This window comes from Caretta caretta, chromosome 3 (genome assembly GCF_965140235.1).
Source record: "Caretta caretta isolate rCarCar2 chromosome 3, rCarCar1.hap1, whole genome shotgun sequence".
NCBI lineage: Eukaryota > Metazoa > Chordata > Testudines > Cheloniidae > Caretta > Caretta caretta.
Genome location: NC_134208.1, coordinates 134,043,100 through 134,061,315, shown reverse-complemented (window position 1 = coordinate 134,061,315; position 18,216 = coordinate 134,043,100). Strand labels below are relative to the sequence as shown.

Here is an 18,216-nt window from a genome sequence, read left to right as displayed (position 1 = left end):
CTTTATTAGCACACTCCCACTTTTTGTGCCGAGGTCAGTAATAAAAAGATGAAATAAGATCAGTCCCAAACTGATCCCTGAGGAACTCCACTGGTAACATCCCTCCAGCCTGACAGTTCACATTTCAGTATGACCTGCTGTAGTCTCCCCTTTAACCAATTCCTTATCCACCTTTCAATTTTCATATGGATCCCCATCTTTTCCAATTTAAGTAATAATTCCCCATGTGGCACCGTATCAAACGCCTTACTGAAATCTAGGTAAATTAGATCCACTGCGTTTCCTTTGTCTAAAAAAATCTGTTACTTTCTCAAAGAAGGAGATCAGGTTGGTTTGGCATGATCTACCTTTTGTAAACCCATGTTGTATTTTGTCCCATTTACCTCAATGTCCTTAACTACTTTCTCCTTCAAAATTTTTTCCAAGACCTTGCATACTACAGATGTCAAACTAACAGGCCTGTAGTTACCCAGATCACTTTTTTCCCCCCTTTCTCAAAAATAGGAACTATGTTAGCAATTCTCCAGTCACATGGTACAACCCCTGAGTTTACAGATTCATTAAAAATTCTTGCTAATGGGCTTGCAATTTCGGGTGCCCATTCCTTTAATATTCTTGGATGAAGATTATCTGGGCCCCCTGATTTAGTCCCATTAAGCTGTTTGAGTTTCGCTTCTACCTCAGATATGGTAATATCTACCTCCATATCCTCATTCCCATTTGTCATGCTACCATTATCCCTAAGATCCTCATTAAAGACTGAGGCAAAGTATTTGTTTAGATATTTGGCCATGCCTTGATTAGCCTTAACCTCCACTCCATCCTCAGTGTTTAGCGGTCCCACTTCTTTGTTTTCTTCTATAGCCATATAAATAAGAACCTTTTACTATTGGTTTTAATTCCCTTTGCAAGGTCCAACTCTACTTGACTTTTAGCCTGTCACTTTATCACTACATGTTCTGACCTCAATAAGGTAGCTTTCCTTGCTGATCCCTCCCATCTTCCACTCCCTGTATGCTTTCTGCTTTTTCTTAATCACCTCTCTGAGATGCTTGCTCATCCAGCTTGGTCTACAACTCCTGCCTATGAATTTTTCCCCCTTTCTTGGGATGCAGGCTTCCGATAGCTTCTGCAGCTTTGATTTGAAGTAATCCCAGGCCTCCTCTACCTTTAAATCCATAAGTTCTTCAGTCCAATCCACTTCCCTAACTAATTTCCTTAATTTTTGAATGTCAGCCCTTTTGAAATAAAAAACCCTAGTTGCAGATTGTTTATCCTTTCATTCAGTTTGAACTGAATTAGCTCATGATCACTCGAACCAAGGCTGTCCCCTACAACCATTTCTTCTGTGAGGTCCTCACTGCTTACCAAAACCAAATCTAAAATGGCATCCTCTCTTGTTGGTTCAGTAACTACTTGATGAAGGAATCCATCAGCTACCGCATCTAGGAAAATCTATTATTACTAGCACTTGTCCTCCAGTCTATATCTGGGAAGCTAAAGTCTCCCATTATCATGCAGTTCCCGTAAGTATTTACTTCATTAAAAACATTAAAGAGGGCTCTATCCATACTCAAATTAGATCCCGGTGGTCTATAGCACACCCCAAGCACTATCACAGGGGAGGCTCTAGTAGTTTTCTTCCCCAAAGTGATTTTTCCCCAGACGGACTCTGTCTTATCCATTCCATCGCTTCTTATTTCTTTGCAGTCTACCTCATCCTTGATATATAATGCTACTCCACCACCTTTATTTCTCTTTCCTAAGCAGCACATACTCTTCAATAGCTGTAGTCCAGTCATGACTACTATTCCACCATGTTTATGTTATCCCTGTAATATCTGGTTTCACTTCCTGCACAGTAGCTCTAATTCCTCCATTTTGTTACCTAGGCTCCTCGCATTGGTCTACAAACATCTTTAATTTTTGCTGTTTGGACTCACTCACATTCTTTACCCGATTAGGCACAGACATTCTACCGCCAGTATGACCTATTAGGCTGGTATCCTCACTGCCCTTCCTCCTTATATACATTCTCCTACCCACGGCTGTATCCTTTCTTTGTTTTCTTCCATCTCAATGTGAAAAATCCAGAAAAATCCAGTGTGGAGATTACCTGGAAACATCTCCCAACCATCTCCCCCGAATTCCTAGTTTAAAGCTCTCTTAATCAGTTGTGCCAGCCTCCATCCTAGAAGTCTATTTCCTTCCCTACTCAGATGAAGTCCATCCCGAGAGAACAGTCCTCTGTCCATGAATGCCTCCCAGTGGCCATAAATCCCAAAGCCCTCCTTATAGCAACACTGCCTGAGCCATCTGTTGATAGTCATAATATTGTCACACCTTTGTTGCCCTTCTCTAGGAACAGGCAGAATCCCTCTGAAGATCACCTGAGCCACGATTTCCTTAAGCGTCTTCTCCAGCCTGGCATAGTCTCCCTTGATACGTTCTAGTGAGAATCTATCAGTATCATTTGTTCCCACATGAAGGACGATCAGTGGATTGTTTCCTGCTCCCTTTAGGATTCTCTTCAACCTCAGGTCCACATCCCATATCTTAGCACCTAGTAGACAGCACACCCTTCTATTCTCTGGATCAGCTCTGGTACAGGCCTGTCTATTCTTCTCAGTAGGGAGTCCCCGATCACGTAGCCCTGCCTTTTCCTGGTGATGGTGCGATTCTCTGGTCTATCCCCTGTGGTTGCAAGTCCTCTCCATTCCTATTCTCCCTTGTAATCCTCTTCAACCCGTCCTGTATCCTCCTGGGGCTCATATTTGGTGTTGTCTCCATTGACTCTTCCCCTTTTCCTACAGGACTAGCTGCTCTTCTCTTCTTCCTTGCCCTTCCACCTTCAGTAACCACCTGCTGTGTCCCTTCTTCATTTTCCAACTCTGCATACCTGTTCTTGATCTATTTCTATACCTGATCTATTTCTCCTTCACTAGCCCGTCTTTTCCTCTGCCTGGTTCTTTTAGTCACATGCCTCCACTGTCTGTTTTCTTCACCCAGCAGTCTCCCCTCAGAGTTCTTCGGTCCTATTTCCATCTGCAAGTCTGAGCTCTTCCCTTCAGCCGCCTCATGTCTTTGCTCCAAAATCAGCTCGAACCCCCTTCTAAACTCAACCAGACTTTCTACCTGCATCTCCAATCCTCGGATCTTTTCCTCCATCAGCTCTATCAGGCGGCACTTCATGCAGATGAAACTCTTTCCAGGTACCCCCTCCAGGATCATGTACTTGCCGCAGCTTCCACATCCAATCATCTTCATTGTGTCTTCCATTATTGGGTCATTACCATTGCCGCCTCTGTATCTGTCATAGCCTTCTCACATAAATCCTGTTAGTCCGGGTAACAAACCCCACCAAAACACCACCACCCACAGCAAAATCAAACCCCAAACGAGCACCGCAATACAAACTCCCCTTACAAACTCCCACTCAAACTCCCCTGTTTACAGCTCTGTTTGCTGGCTCCTGTACGGTTGCCTGACTGGCTGGCTACTTTCATAGGACCCCTACTCAGAGTAGCCCTGCCCCCTAATTAGGGCTCAGCTTCTCTTCCAGCACAAAGCCCCTACAAGCCTCTACACATACAAACAATACAAATACAAAACCAAATACAAATACCTTCTCCTCCAACAGAACTCCCACTCAAACTCCCCTGTTTACAGCTCTGTTTGCTGGCTCCTGTGCCGCTGCAGCAGTCCTCTGCCAACGTGGCAGTAAGGACTTCTTGTCCCCTAAACTGAGCCTCAAGGCAGGGGGAGGTAGAGATTTCCTCCACTCTGGACTGGATCCCAATCCACACAAAACCAAGCAGCAGCCCATTGAGTACAGCTGACTGAAGCTTTTTAAATCATGTGTCAAAATTTTGACTCTACCCAAAAAAGAACACATTTTTCATTAAAAGTGTCCGTTTTTTTGACCAACTCTAATGAGGAGCAGGGAGGCCACAGCCAACCTGAAGACCAATGGTAGAGGACCCCCATTCCTACTACCCGTGCAAAGTCTCCTGCTCATAACAGCAGCCAGCTCCCCACCCCCCTAACAGTGACAGCAGCATTGGAGTCGCCTCTCTGTAGGCTGAAGAAAGCAAGACTGCATTGGTTTATCCTTTGTTCACACCTGAAAAGTTTCTCTCACAACAATGAGAATTAAAACACTTTTTAAAAAATGAAATCTTAAAGATTCTGCAGAATTTAATGACAGTCCCACAGAAAAATTCCTGCTTGCTCTGGGCGACTGGCTTTCCTGAATCTTTGGCCCAAAGTACTGTATAGACATACTTTAGTACAAAGTTAAGAGATCTTCAAAGATCCCATGCTTTGATAGTTTAAAAAGACACCAAACTTTTCTTCTCATTCCAAGCTGACCTAGGCCTTCCTAACTTACAACAAATGCTTGACTTATCACTGTGATGACTCCAGAGAACAATGTTGCAATTTGGTTTTAATGACAAATCAAGAACACAAAAATAAATGCGAAGCTTCTTTTCAAGTTTCCAATATTATGGGGGGGCGAGTGGGAGGGGAATGAAACAATGAACTACAGTGGTGAAATAGTTACCACTGCAGTTTTAGGAGGAACAGAAAGGGGAGGGGTTGATTTATCAGGCCTGAGTTAAAAGCACACCTGTCAAAACACTGATTTCAGTTGCCAGGAAGAGAACAAAGCATGATTATGCTGCCAACATTGGCATGTCTGGGGCTGATTTAACTGGAGCTATGACCCTAAACACAGAAGCATCAACTTGGCAAGAGACTTTCAGGGGGAGGGGGAAGACTTTATTTATTATTTTACTCAAATACTTAAATTGTTCATATTAGTGTATATTACCCAGGGTTTTAATACACAAGGGTTGGATACCCCAAAAAGGTTTTTAAAACAGCTGTAAAATGTAATATTGGAATTTACTTTCAGTTACAGGGATAGCAATAAGGTTTCAAGAATAGGAAAGCATGTAGCAAGAAAGCAAACATGATGGAATTTAGGTGAAATCCCAAGAGTCACAAGCTTCTAACATTCAAGAAGTCAGAAATTTAACTTATGTAAAGTCATGAAGTTTGTTACTATCCTTATACAGCACAAGTTAATTTGTATTTAACAAGCATGTTAAAATATTTGTCTCATCTTATGACCCACAATAAGAACATAAGAATGGCCGTACTGGGTCAGACCAAAGGTCCATCCAGCCCAGTATCCTGTCAGCCGACAGTGGCCAATGGCAGATGCCCCAGAGGGAGTGAACCTAACCGGTAATGATCAAGTGATCTCTCTTCTGCCGTCCATCTCCACCCTCTGACAAACAGAGGCTAGGGACACCATTCCTTACTCATCCTGGCTAATAGCATTAATAGACTTAACCTCCATGAATTTACCCAGGGTAATGAGTAATTATAGCTCATCCATCAAATTCGATAGGAGACTCCATCATCAAAGTATCTGTACTGTTAAAGCTAAATGTGCATCTAATTTTATGCTGCTATGCGCGTTAATTCTACCTTCAGAAAAATGAAGCTTTAAAAAAAACACAACAACAACAAAAACAAAAACACACACTTTTTGGAGCCATTGTTAACTTAGGGCATTAGAATTAATTTTTGGAAAGAAGGAAAGACTATAGGCTTTTAACTTTGCCCAAGTACCCTGAGTAATAGTTCAAAGTGCCCATCTACACATTTTAAAAAACACTTATTTTACACAGCCATTTTCAGTTCAAACCCTGCTATATGGAGGCTGAAAATATTTTGAGAGCTAAGAAACTGACAGTCTGCAAACAAAAACATCCAATAGCTAATTTGAAGAATCTAAAGGTTAAAGAATCTATAAATTTGGTATTAAAGCTCCAAAGTTAATTTTAATGTTACTTCTCTGCTTCTTACAAGTCAATGTAAAATTTTTAATGGAATTTCTATGTTCTAGCTAACAGTGCTCAAACACAAACATATTAATACCAAATAGTAAACTGAAAAATCAAGCTGAATCTTCTCAAGTTTACCAACACTACACAAAGCCTCTTGTCACCCCAACATAATTTTCATTGTATTTAGGCATATATATCATTTCAGAAGTGTGAGGTCCGAGGTTTTAAAAGTTCTTTGATGTCTATTTCTGTTAATTTAAATGGAAGTTAGACACATAGACACTTTTGAAAATTCGACTAGGCATCTATCTGCATCATTAGGTGCGTAAATACTTTTAAAAATCTTGCCCAATATTTCTAAACACCTTATATAAAAATATGAAGTTATGGTTTTTATTTTTGTGTGTACGCACACAAGCCAATACTGATGTCATTAGAACTAGGAGAGCAGTAATTTGGCTACCACCAATCAAAAGCTCCAAAACATATTTTCCTTTGAGAAAAAGGTTACAGTCAGAAAATTAATGGGATGTTTGGGCAAGAATTTAATCCTCTGTTTTAGCCAAAAAAAGTCACTGAACGTGCCCTTTTCAAGATTTCCAGTGGAGAAACTTGACTGGGGGGAATCCAAGATGGAATTTGTAGGAAAGGAACTCAAAGCAACAGCTGTAAAACAGCTCACTTAAGTAAGATTGAAGATATATTTAATTATTATTTTAGAACAAGGAAGATGGGGAAGTTGGAGAGGCAAGTAGGGTCAGAGAAAGACTAGACCATGACTGCATTTTTGAAAGAGCCAACAGCTGTTCAGGGATGGTGTCAAAGATGCAAAACACAATCTTAACTACAAACAAAACAAATGAATAGGTCAGAGTTAAAGCTGTGTATTTAAGTGTGATTTTCAGCTGTTTGTTGGGCTTACTGAGGGCAGTAGTCCCGTTGAAATGAAACTGCATATGTTAGAGAGGCCACAAGTGCTGTAGAATGGTGGAGTGTTGTGACTATATTGGACTAATGGTTGAAAAATTAGTTTGTGCTAGGTGTTGCCTTTAATGTAGGAGTTCCTTGCTTTTGGTATTTGCATTGCAAGGAAACATATCTGGTCAACCTTAACTCTAGTTTAAAGAGTTTGTGTATGGGATTTTTTAATTTTGTTCATTTGTTAGAGTCTAGGATAGAGTTAACACATTCAGAGAAGGAAATTTTGCTTTTGCTCGGATAGGTTAGGTTTTCAACCCACATATGAGATAACCAGAACATTATTCACTCTTTAGAAGGTTAAGGACTTTATACACAAACACTATATTGCATAGAACCAATAGAATAGGTATATTTCCAAGAGATAGTCACTGTATGAAAAAAACGCATTAAACAAGCTACTGTGATTTTTACTTTAAAAACATGTTGCAACAAGTCATCCAACTGCAGATTAGAATTACTAGTTTCTATAAACTACTTTACCCACTGCAATCTAGACATATACGTTGCTACATGTAGCAGGCAAGTTTATCTCCAAACACACACCACTTTCTGGACAAACTCAAAAAATGCACAAAAAATACAATGCCCATGCTACTTAGGCACAACTGGTAAAGTGCAATATGTTTATGCTGTAATGTGTTCTTTGGTGGTCTGGAAAAGCCAATGGGTCTAATTTTTAGTGGTGCTCCCATACATGAACATGGGAATGGCAGGTGCTCAGAACCTTGGTGCAGGGGGTGGAGAAGGGGAGAATCAAGACCTTGATGTGAGAGTACACTAAACCATGAAAAACGATCCTTGAGAACAGTACAAAAGAAAAAACAAAAAGAAATACAAGATAAGAAACTCAAAGAAGTGACCTAATTTTACAAAAGATACACAGATAAAAAAAAATTGGCACATCCATGCCATTGAATTAAAACAAACCCTATTCCCTTAGGAAAGGCTTACTTTGGAAGTCATTAGGGAGACATGACACCAACTAAAATTTGCAAGTGTTGTTCTATGCTAGCATAGCATTCTGAAAAGTTTGCTGCAAGATGGACAGCAATACTACTACCGTCCACTTACATATCGCCTTTTTTCCACAGATCTCAAAGCACTTCAAGATGGGCAAGCACTACCCCCATGTTACAGATTGGGAAACTGAGGGACAGAGAATTTAAGCCGCTATGGCTAAACTAAGGCTTCAGACCGAGAGAGTATTCTTTACTGTTTTAACAACTTCCTAACTATGGCAAGGCTTGGCCTAGAAATTCCAAGTTAGTTTTAATCTTTTCTCATTGGCCACGACTGGTGCCATTACATAGGGTTTTTTTTTGGGGGGGGGGGGAGGGTGCGGAGGGGAGAAGAGGAAGGAAAAGCAAGAGCTCTATGGTTGGACATATTTACTTAAAAGAATTTACCACTTTCATTAATTGCCACCCATCTGGGTTTATTCTTAGGCAAAGACAGTTAACCTGAAGTTAAGGCTAAAAAACAAAACAAAAAACTCTCTCTCTCAAGTCCACCGAAAACAAACAAAACCAACCAACCAACCCTGGAAGTGTTTTGCATATTTTTTAAAGTAAACTTACACTAGAAAGCCTGGAAATTGCAAATTAAGGATTCACCACAATAAAAAAAACATACAAAACAACATTTGTAATCCTTGTGAATTTGTTAACGCTGCAGGTCTCTCTCTCCCCTCCCAACTCTCACAGGCAAGGGAGATAACATGAAAACATAGACCCACGTCACCTAGGGACTCCAGGATGGAAACTGTCCCCAAAGTTTTCTGAATGAAGCCATGGGTTTGTCTCTAATTGTCACACTAAGGAGAGCTCACTGTTCTGAAAAGTATAGCCCATACAGATTAATCTCAGATCTATCATAGCCTATCAAAAGCCAAGAATTTTTCTCCATAAGGAGAGGACAGAGAAAGAAAACAGCATTCAATGCGTGTGTGAGAATGCTATTTGTATGGGTATTATAGTGTTAATCTATTTATATAACATTTGTTTATTCAGCTTTTAAAAACAGTTTCCTATTTTCAGTTTTGCTATTCCCTTCTTAATTTAAATAAAGCCACATCTGGTAGACTGTCCACTTTCTGTGATTTCACTGTTCACTTTGTGTGTGTGATTCCTTTAAATTGTAAGCTACTCTGAGTTTCCATGGAAAGTTTCCTGCAGGTACTAACACCTACACTCAGGATGTGGAACTTGTTTTTTCCAGCTGGAGGCACTGAATGTTCTAAAACCAGGTACTGGAATTAAACTAGCATTTGGAAGGTGTAGGCCAATACGTGTTCGCTAACATGCAGTACAGAATCCTAATCTAGACAAGGCCCTGGAAAGTCTGCCAACGGCTCCAGTAAACCCAAATCTTCCTAGCCCTCTCATTTAACTTGGTGCCCTTGTTCAGAAATAAGTGGTTTGACTCTCTTTAAAGAGAGTTAAATATTTTAAAGAGAGTTAAATATTTAAAAAAAACAAACAGTTCTGGTCACCTAAACACCCTTAACTCTTTCTTCAGTATTATAACTGTTAACCAGAAACTCTTAGATAAACATTCAACCATCAGTTTCATGAAGTCAAACAGCAACAATAAGACAATACATTACTGTAATATTAACACACCCATGTGATAGTTAAAGACGACTTGAGTGTCTGATTGGTTTCAGGTTGTACTCCAAGGTCACAATTAAGGATGTACAGGTAAGTAATTGCACAGTTTTGAACATTTTCTTTTTCTTCAAGAAGAACTTGAATTTATAATTTCTCAACTTCTTTATGTTTTGAGAAACTACAATGATTTCTTCAGGATATTTTAAGCACATGTATCAGATAGAGACAGGTAAAGTCCTCCTTTCAATCTTGATTCTATGTTTTTTTTGCCTTGGAATTTCTTTAGATTAATACCAAAGTTTGGAATTGCTTAGTGACAAGAGACCCTGCAAGCCACTCAGAGTTGGGAAGGAACATAGTCCACACCACCTCTCCCTTCATTACTACAATCCATGTGGGTCATGAAGACTGCAACATATACAATGCATACATGTACATTTATAAGTGTTATTTCTATATTTAAAAGGTAAAAATGTGTTATTTAAAAGTGGACATATCTTTGTTATGTATTTTTGTGATGACACCTTTAAGTGTGAAAGAGGGGACATGGGAGAGCACAGCTGTGTGCGCCTCTCCCACCTCCTCCCCCCAGCTAAAAGCAGAGGGTACCTCTTTACTCATGCTTCTGGGAGCTCAGCTTCCTGAGAATATCCTCTCTTTCTGTTTCTTCACAAGTTGCATGAAACAAGAACACATCAAATAAGAGGTGGATCCTATGTAGAGAGTTTACGGTGCTCAGAGCCTTCCTGAATGAAACAGTACTGATATCTGCTAGATAAATCTGTCAGGTAAGTCCTAACTACTTTTTCCTCAGAGAACAAGTGAAACTGACAGGCACCACATTCAAAACAGGTAAGAGGAAACAAACGTGTCCCCCACCGCCATCTCCTAAATCTACATTTGCCTCCTTTATTCCCTCCCTCCCCACACACACACACAGAGTTTTCTCCCTGCTAGTTTTCTCTTTCTCCACAGGGATGGAAAATGACAGATCCTGGCACTTCCCAACTTTTCTTCTCATCTGGGGATAAAGAAAGTACATGCCACTGTCTTCCCTTCCCATGGACTCTGGTTTGGGGAAGATTACACAAAGCTAGCCTGCCTTTACACTCATCATTCTGCAAAACAGCTCATTGCTCTCAGTGTTGCTGCCCTGGTCAGCCAGGATTTTCTTCTCTTATGTCCTAGTTTGGCAGCTGTGAGATAGTACTACTATAAGGTCCCGGACTGTCCAGGAGACCCAAACTACATTAGATGACTTAGGAGGGGACAATATGCTTGTTTGGGCATATTTCACGTGTGGACTGCGGTTGTTAATGCTAAGTTATTAACATCCTGCACTAGGTAGGGAATAGGTCAGTGAGTCTTGAGCCAGTTTCTGCTCCCACTGAGGAAAATAGTACAAAATCAAATCAATAAATAATTCATCGCCCCCCACCCAAAAAAACCCTCTTATCTGAATAGAGTGGAATCCAACCCTTGAGTCTGATGGACCAATTATTGGATAAGAGGATGCTATTAAAGTGGCAGGAAAATTTCAGATTCAGGTAATCCATTTCATGAATATATTTCAAAACAACAAGTACACACTAGTACAATAAATGAGTACCTAGATACACTCCCAGGCTGTGCTACGTTAATTTTTTCCCCAAACTATGAGACAACTCAAAGTTTTTAGATGCCTTTCATAACCTTCCCCCTTCTTAATCTGTGTATAGACCTAGCACTGGCAGACAGAATGCAGTGATTAACCATTTCCTTCTGGTAGGCCGAATGTCCATGCTGGTATTATTAGATCACCTACTTTCGATACCATTGATCACAAGATGCTGTTGAGTAGCCTGCAGACGTTGGCAGGAGTGATGAGCTGCCCTTCAGCAGGGTTTTTTTTTTTTTTTTTTTTGGCAACATCGCAACAGGTAGTTATGGGCAACTGATCCTTTTCCCAAAGGACTCAAGTGCATGGAGCTGCAGTGTACTATTCTACCCACCCCCCATATTAAACATGTACATGGGGCCATTAGGAGAGTACTAAGCATAGGGGGTGGTGTTTTCACTATGCTGATCACATCCAACTCGGATGATGACATGGTGCTGAGTCTCAACCGTGTCTCACTGAGATTAAGATTAGGGGAGAATGAGCTGGTTGAAGCTCAACCCATACAAGACAGAAATGATGATGGTGGGTTGGGAGAAGCAACCAGAAAGGATTCCAGAGGTTACATCAACACTTATTACTGAGGAAGTGCATCCACCAGCACTAGAGTTCACAACCTGGTGGAGATCTTAGGACCTCCCCCAGCTGGTGTTAGAACTGTAATCCAGTCAACTTTTTAACAACCACACCTGGCCAGAATGTTGTGACCTCTTTCAGATGTGGACCTTGCAATCTAGCTATGCCTTTGTCACCTTAAAATGTCTAATCTATTCCAGTGCCCACTGCATAGGGCTAAACCTTAAAACCATTCAAACAGACTGAAGATGCAACAGCTCACTCATTAAATGTGACATGATATAGGCTGCCTATTGTTCTTTTAGTAGAATTTAAGGTGTTAGCTATGACCTATAAAACCCTAAACAGCCTACTGGAGAAACCACTTCTCTCCTTGTGACATACCACAGGAGCTGCAGTCAGTGGAAGCACTGAAGCTGGATCCCCTTTGTTAAACCAGGAGGAGGATACCAGTGGAGTGTTTTCAGGGAGGGCCCCAGGACTCTAAACTTGCTCCCCACCTTGGGCCAAAACAACCCAAAGTTGATGACCTTCTAGGTACACTGCAAAAGTCTTGGTTCGGTAGGTCTTTTAGAGAAAGATGAGGGTATGTTCCTGGGTATGATTTGGGTACAAAGACTTTTCTGATGCTTTTCCATTTTCATTGTTTGTTAGTTGAAGTAAATTGTTACTTCTGTATGATTATTTAAAGCTGTTGACTGATTAACTATTTTTACATTGGTATTAATGCTGATGGGTGGTTATTTTAAGTATTTTGTCAGGGTGCTCAGAGCTTTTATATGGATGTTTTTATAATGTTAAATCTAAACAAAATAATGTTAAAATTTATCACCACTGGTTGCAACACGAATAGTGTGGACAAGATGCCAACAGCCACTAACATTTTAATCACTCTGTTCAGAGCAAGTCTAAACAGTGTAAAAAATATCAGTAGCTGCCAACCTCTTGTCTGCAAGAAAACTCCCATCGCTAACCCCCTCTGGTGAAACTACCAGTGTGAAATATGAGAGAGAAAAAAGGCTAGCATAGACAGAGCCCCAAAAACTTAAAATGACATTAACCACAAGACCATAGCTTTTCACCATTAGATCACTAATTCAAACATGTTCCAGGATTGTAACAACCAAGTGTTGTTGGTGTAAATCCAGTTTCTAGGGGACCAGCGCTCACAAAACAAAAGGATCTAAAATAGTAGCAATTTTAGCAACTCCTGCAGAGAAACCAATGATTCACTAGGCATAAAAACTGAGCTCCCTCTGACTCCTTCAGGTGGTTGTCCATATTAAGAGCAGAGGAACTTCTACTGCCGCTATCTCACTGGCTTTTTTGAAATGAAAGCACTAGAATCTCCATGTCCATTAATCTGACACCATTCATCAGCACTAAATCACATTAACGAAAAAAGTAGGATAGAAGTCATAAGTATCATGTGACAATCGCCATCATTAAATCTTTCATTAACAGAAAAATAGGGTTGGGGAGGAACAAAGGAGAGACTATGAAAAATATATTTTTATTGTGAAGTCTTTTATAATTACAGAACAGACCAGGAAGAAAGTATATTATGTCTGCTATTTTACTCAGTTTTTTTTTTTTTTTTAAGTTTCTGCCGAGGAAGATAGGACTTTGCTCTGTGTGTTACAATTACGTATATAAACTCTGTGCTAATTTTTAACAGAGCTTTTACCTAATTAGTGATATGGTTGGCTTACATATCACATGACTGGTCAGTAACCAAGACAACTAACCAACCATGTCACTCTTGCCAGAAGCTCCCACTGGCACAAGATGGTCTTCTAGTAAGCAAATAAAAACACTTATTTCAATATAGCACTCCCTAATGGTGTCCGTTTATGGCTTTAATGGGTCCTCCTCCTTTCTAACTCTCTGTATAGAAGGATATCCCCAAATGCAGGACCTACTCGGAGAGGGGAGGACATGTTATGCCTCACTGGGGTACCACAAGATAGCTGCCCAGATTTTCCCAGAAAACAATATAATGTAACCTATGCAGCGTGGTGGGTAAATAGATAAACCAACTTATTGGGATGGTGTTGGTGTGTGGACACAAACTGAACTTGTAGCCACTTAAGACCAACATGCCTAACTGGTTACAAAAAGTCACAATTACAGATGTAATGTGTAGCAGTCAAAGTCTCATGTGTTAGCTCCTTCATTCAAACTGTCCACATGCAGCAGCTTGTGACAAATATATCGCTCCAACAGGCCATGTCCCTCTCACTCCATAAATCTGATTTATACAGCAACCTCCTCTCTTTTGCTGATCATAATAAAAAACATGGTTACAACACACCAAAGACATTGAGTTTTCAGAGAGTATTTTAACTAAGTCATGCAGAAGACTTACTATTGCTCGATTTGAGGTCTCGGTGTAGGATGGGGACGATGGCTTCCTCGTGCAGGTAGAGCATCCCGCGGGCTATCTGTACTGCCCAATTCACCAGGATGTGCGGAGGTACACGGCGGCCCCAGCGGCTTCCCCCGCCGGTGGTAGCTGCCCCTGCTAGGGCTCGATTGAGGGAGCCTCCCCGAGCAAACTCCATCACCAGGCAGAGGTTGGGCTCCCGCAGGCAGACGCCGTGCAGCTCGATGATGTTGGGATGCTTCAACATGGAGAACAGCTTGGCTTCCTGCCTCACGCTCTCGGCTGTGGCCATGATGTCTTCATCGGGGTCCTGCCGGGCCGCTTTCACCGCCACTTCCTGGCCCCTCCAGGTGGCACGATACACTTTGCCGAAGCCCCCCACGCCAATGATCTCCTGTAGCTCCAGATGCTGGAAGTCAATCTGGGCCAGGGAGCCTGGCGGGTCTCCCCCGCCCCCGGCCCGCCAGTCCTGCGGAGCCGGGCTCGGGGCCGGGCGCCCGCCCTTCTCCGGCTGGCGGAGCTGGGGCGGGTACCGGCCCGGCTGGTAAGTCACATAGTTGGCCGGGAAGATGCCGAGGCGGTGGCGGATTTTGCCCGCCCACCAGCCATCGTCCCCCGAGACGGCCGCATCCTTGGACAGCACCTCGACCACGTCGCCCCGCCGCAGGCTCAGCTCGTCCTCCCCGCTCGCCTCGTAGTCGTACAGCGCGGTCCAGAGCGGGCAGGACGCGCCGCCGCCGCCGCCCGCCGAGGAGCCCTCGGCCGCCGCCGCCGCCCCGGAGCCCAGCAGAGCCATGGCAGGGGCCGGGGCACGGGCCGCAGCCGCCTCAGCCGCGGCATCCGGGAGAGCCCGGGGCGCCGCCGGGGACGCTCATCCTCACCTGCCGCGTTACCCGCACCTGCCGCCGGGGTGGGGCGGGCCCCGCTGAGCGGCCGGGGGCGACCCGCAGGTAACGCGGCCAAGCCCGCGGGGGGCAGCGGGGCAGGCCCAGGCCGGTCTCTGCTCCGCCTCTGTCCGCAGCTTCATGGGGCCAGCACCGGCCGCGCCGCCCCGGCCCGAGCTGCTCCAGACACCCAGCCCAACGGGGCCGACCTCCGCCCTCGGCCGCGCCGGATTGGCCAGCCGGGGACACGTGATCCACAGAGAGCGGCGCGGGGGGGGTCAAAGGCAGGTGCAGGTGCCCTGCCTGCTTCCCGCACAGACGGGCTGCCGGGCCAGCGCTGCTGCGGCGGGGGGCAGGCCCCCACTGCGAGTGGGTCAGGCCAGCCGCGTAGGGACAGCGGTAGGGTGGGTGGGAAGGTGTTAGTAGAACACACAGCAAACTCCTGCAGCCCTGGGGGAGAGGCTTGGCAAACACGCTCCATTTACACTAAGCGGAGGAGGGACTCTCCCTCCCCGCGAGAGAGAGAGACTTAGGCAAGCCTGGGCACAGCGGTGCCAAGGCGTGAGTAAGGCGGCAGAGGGGAGCGTTAGTAGGTAAGTTAGGCTCTTTCCGCACTGCTTTCTTCCCTTCCACCCCTTACAACTTCCCCCCATTGCTCCCGCTTGTTGCGGACCTTTAGTGCAGACAGTTTGCATTTTAAAGTTTAACGATGGTGTCATCTACATCTACTCAGACTAGCTCTAGCCAACATGGTGGTTAAAATGCTGGCAACTGTCCATTCGTGGTCTACACTAGCACTCCCACCATTGTTACCTATGGTAAGAAAGTGTAGTGAAAAAAATGTTGTAGACAAGGCGATCAGGGAAGAGATTAAGGAAAAGAAGGAAACTGGAGGAAAAATAATGCAGATTATAATGATGCAAATCAGACAGCACATACAAGAGAAGAGTCAAAAAACTGGAGTGAAGGAATAATGGGCAAAGGTGGAGAAAAAAAGGCATTCTAGTCTTAAAATACATTAAAAATAGCAAGACAAGTACAATACACAATCTTGTAAGTAACCCATAACATTCTTCTGTAACTGTGCTGAATTTAACAGAGCCGTTGCAGTACCTCAGAGACTAGTACCCCTCTTCCAAATTAAAAAGGATCTTTCAGACCTATTATTATGGCTCTCACTGAAGAATGTCAACAAGAGTTCACTCTCCCCAAATACTGGGGTGCTGTGTAGATCATACCTTTTGAAGAGAGTTGATAACATGTCAGGTGTACAATTGAAAAGTTAAGTAGTGAAGTCCCTATAGGTTGTAGCACCTGGTGGATTCCAATAAGTACTCAGACACACAGCTCAGGCAATGCAGTTTACTCGGGGGGGGGGGAAACTGGATATATATCAGTGGTTTTAAAAGGTACAACTGATAACAGAACAGTTCCAAATTTGGCTAGTAGAGGGCAGCCTCTAAGAGGATAGGGTCCCTCAGGCCTACTGTTTAAGGTGTGCCCTCTAGTCCTTTAATCTATTAGCCAATAAAGTAGCCTTGTTGATCCCACCTGCCAGGTTTCATTTCCACAAGAAGGGGGCTCCACATTGTCCTCCTGCACCAGCGTAGCAGGCTGCTCCACATGTGGACAAGAGCCTAAGCCACACCTCACAGGTCCTCTTCCCTCTGGGCCCAATTGCTAGTCAGATCCACTGACTTCTTCCCTAAGATGATCCAGATAAAGATGATTTACTTATGTCGCCATCTCTTTTAGTGCCTGATGGGCAACCCCAGTGCTCTTGGACAGTTCTGTAGAAAGAAAATAAGGTTGTAGATAATGTTTTATTAAAATAATTTATTTTTTAAAAGTCAAATGATCAAAAATCAGTTAGCCCTTTCCTTTAATATAAGAGAAAGCTGCCATTCATGGAGTGTTAAGAATATATCCTTTATCTGCATATTTGTTTGGTATTATACAAGCTATAAAATGTAATAGAAACATTCAGCCATATGAGCAAATTCCATACTATATTTTATCTAGTATCTATCAGAAGCCACAATGACTGATAAACTGTGGAATGTTTCAGAGTGGTAGCCGTGTTAGTCTGTATCATTTAAAAGAACGAGGAGTACTTGTGGCACCTTAGAGACTAATAAATTTATTTGAGCATAAGCTTTCGTGGGCTTAGATGTGGGGACCTGCATGAAAGACCCCCTAAGCTTATTCTTACTAGCTTAGGTTAAACCCTGCCACCACCAAAGTGTCTAACAATAATAACAGGGGAAGTGCCCACTTGGAAATGTCTCCCACCCAAAATATCCCCCCCAAGCACTACACCCCCTTTCCTGGGGAAGGCTTGATAAAAATCCTCACCAATTTGCATAGGTGAACACAGACCTAAACCCTTGGATCTTAAGAACAATGAAAAGCAATCAGGTTCTTAAAAGAAGAATTTTAATTAAAGAAAAAATAAAAGAATCACCTCTATAAAATCAGGATGGTAAATACCTTACAGGGTAATCAGATTCAAAACAGAGAATCCCTCTAGGCAAAACCTTAAGGTACAAAAAGGCACAAAAACAGGACTATCCATTCCATTCAGCACAACTTATTAGCCATTTAAACAAAACAGAATCTAACACATACCTAACTAGATTGCTTACTAACTCTTTACAGGAGTTCTGACCTGCATTCCTGCTCTGGTCCTGGCAAAAGCAACACACAGACAGAGAGAGCCTTTGTTTCCCCCCTCTAGCTTTGAAAGTATCTTGTCTCCTCATTGGTTATTTTGGTCAGGTGCCAGTGAGGTTATCTTAGCTTCTTAACCCTTTACAGGTGAAAGGGTTTTGCCTCTGGCCAGGAGGGATTTAAAAGTGTTTACCCTTCCCTTTATATTTATGACAGCTTTCATGGGCTAAAACCCACTTCATCGGATGCATGTAGTGGAAAATACAGTAGGAAGACACACACACACACACCCCATGAAAAAATGGGTGTTGCCATACCCACTGTAATGAGAGTGATCAGTTAAGGTGAGTTATTATCAGCAGGAGAAAAAAAACCTTTTGTAGTGATCAGGGCCAGCTCTACAGTTTTTGCTGTCCCAAGCAGTGAAAAAAAAACTGCTGCCGCGGATGGCAAAAGGAAGAAGCTGCCGCTGATTTGCTGCTACGGCTGGAGGAACAGAGAAGCTGCCGCCGAATTGCCGCTGTGGCCGGAGGAACTGCCGCCTCTTTCTAACTGCCGCCCCAAGCACCTGCTTGGAACGTTGGTGCCTGGA

The 18,216-nt window shown here is 43.0% G+C and overlaps 1 protein-coding gene across 3 annotated transcripts in view; it reads right to left on the bottom strand.

Annotated features, from left to right (window-relative positions):
• MAP3K21 (mitogen-activated protein kinase kinase kinase 21) overlaps positions 1 to 15,167 on the bottom strand; it is a 66,314-nt gene extending 51,147 nt beyond the window's left edge. For 2 of the 3 annotated variants that reach the window (XM_048843844.2, XM_075126905.1), the window contains exon 1: positions 14,053 to 15,167. In XM_048843844.2, coding sequence (XP_048699801.1) covers positions 14,053 to 14,866 — 814 coding nt within the window. In that variant the 5' untranslated portion in view covers positions 14,867 to 15,167. The remainder of the gene's footprint in view (positions 1 to 14,052) is intronic. The other variant, XM_048843845.2, reaches the window with a different exon arrangement.
• Positions 15,168 to 18,216: the final 3,049 nt, after the last annotated feature.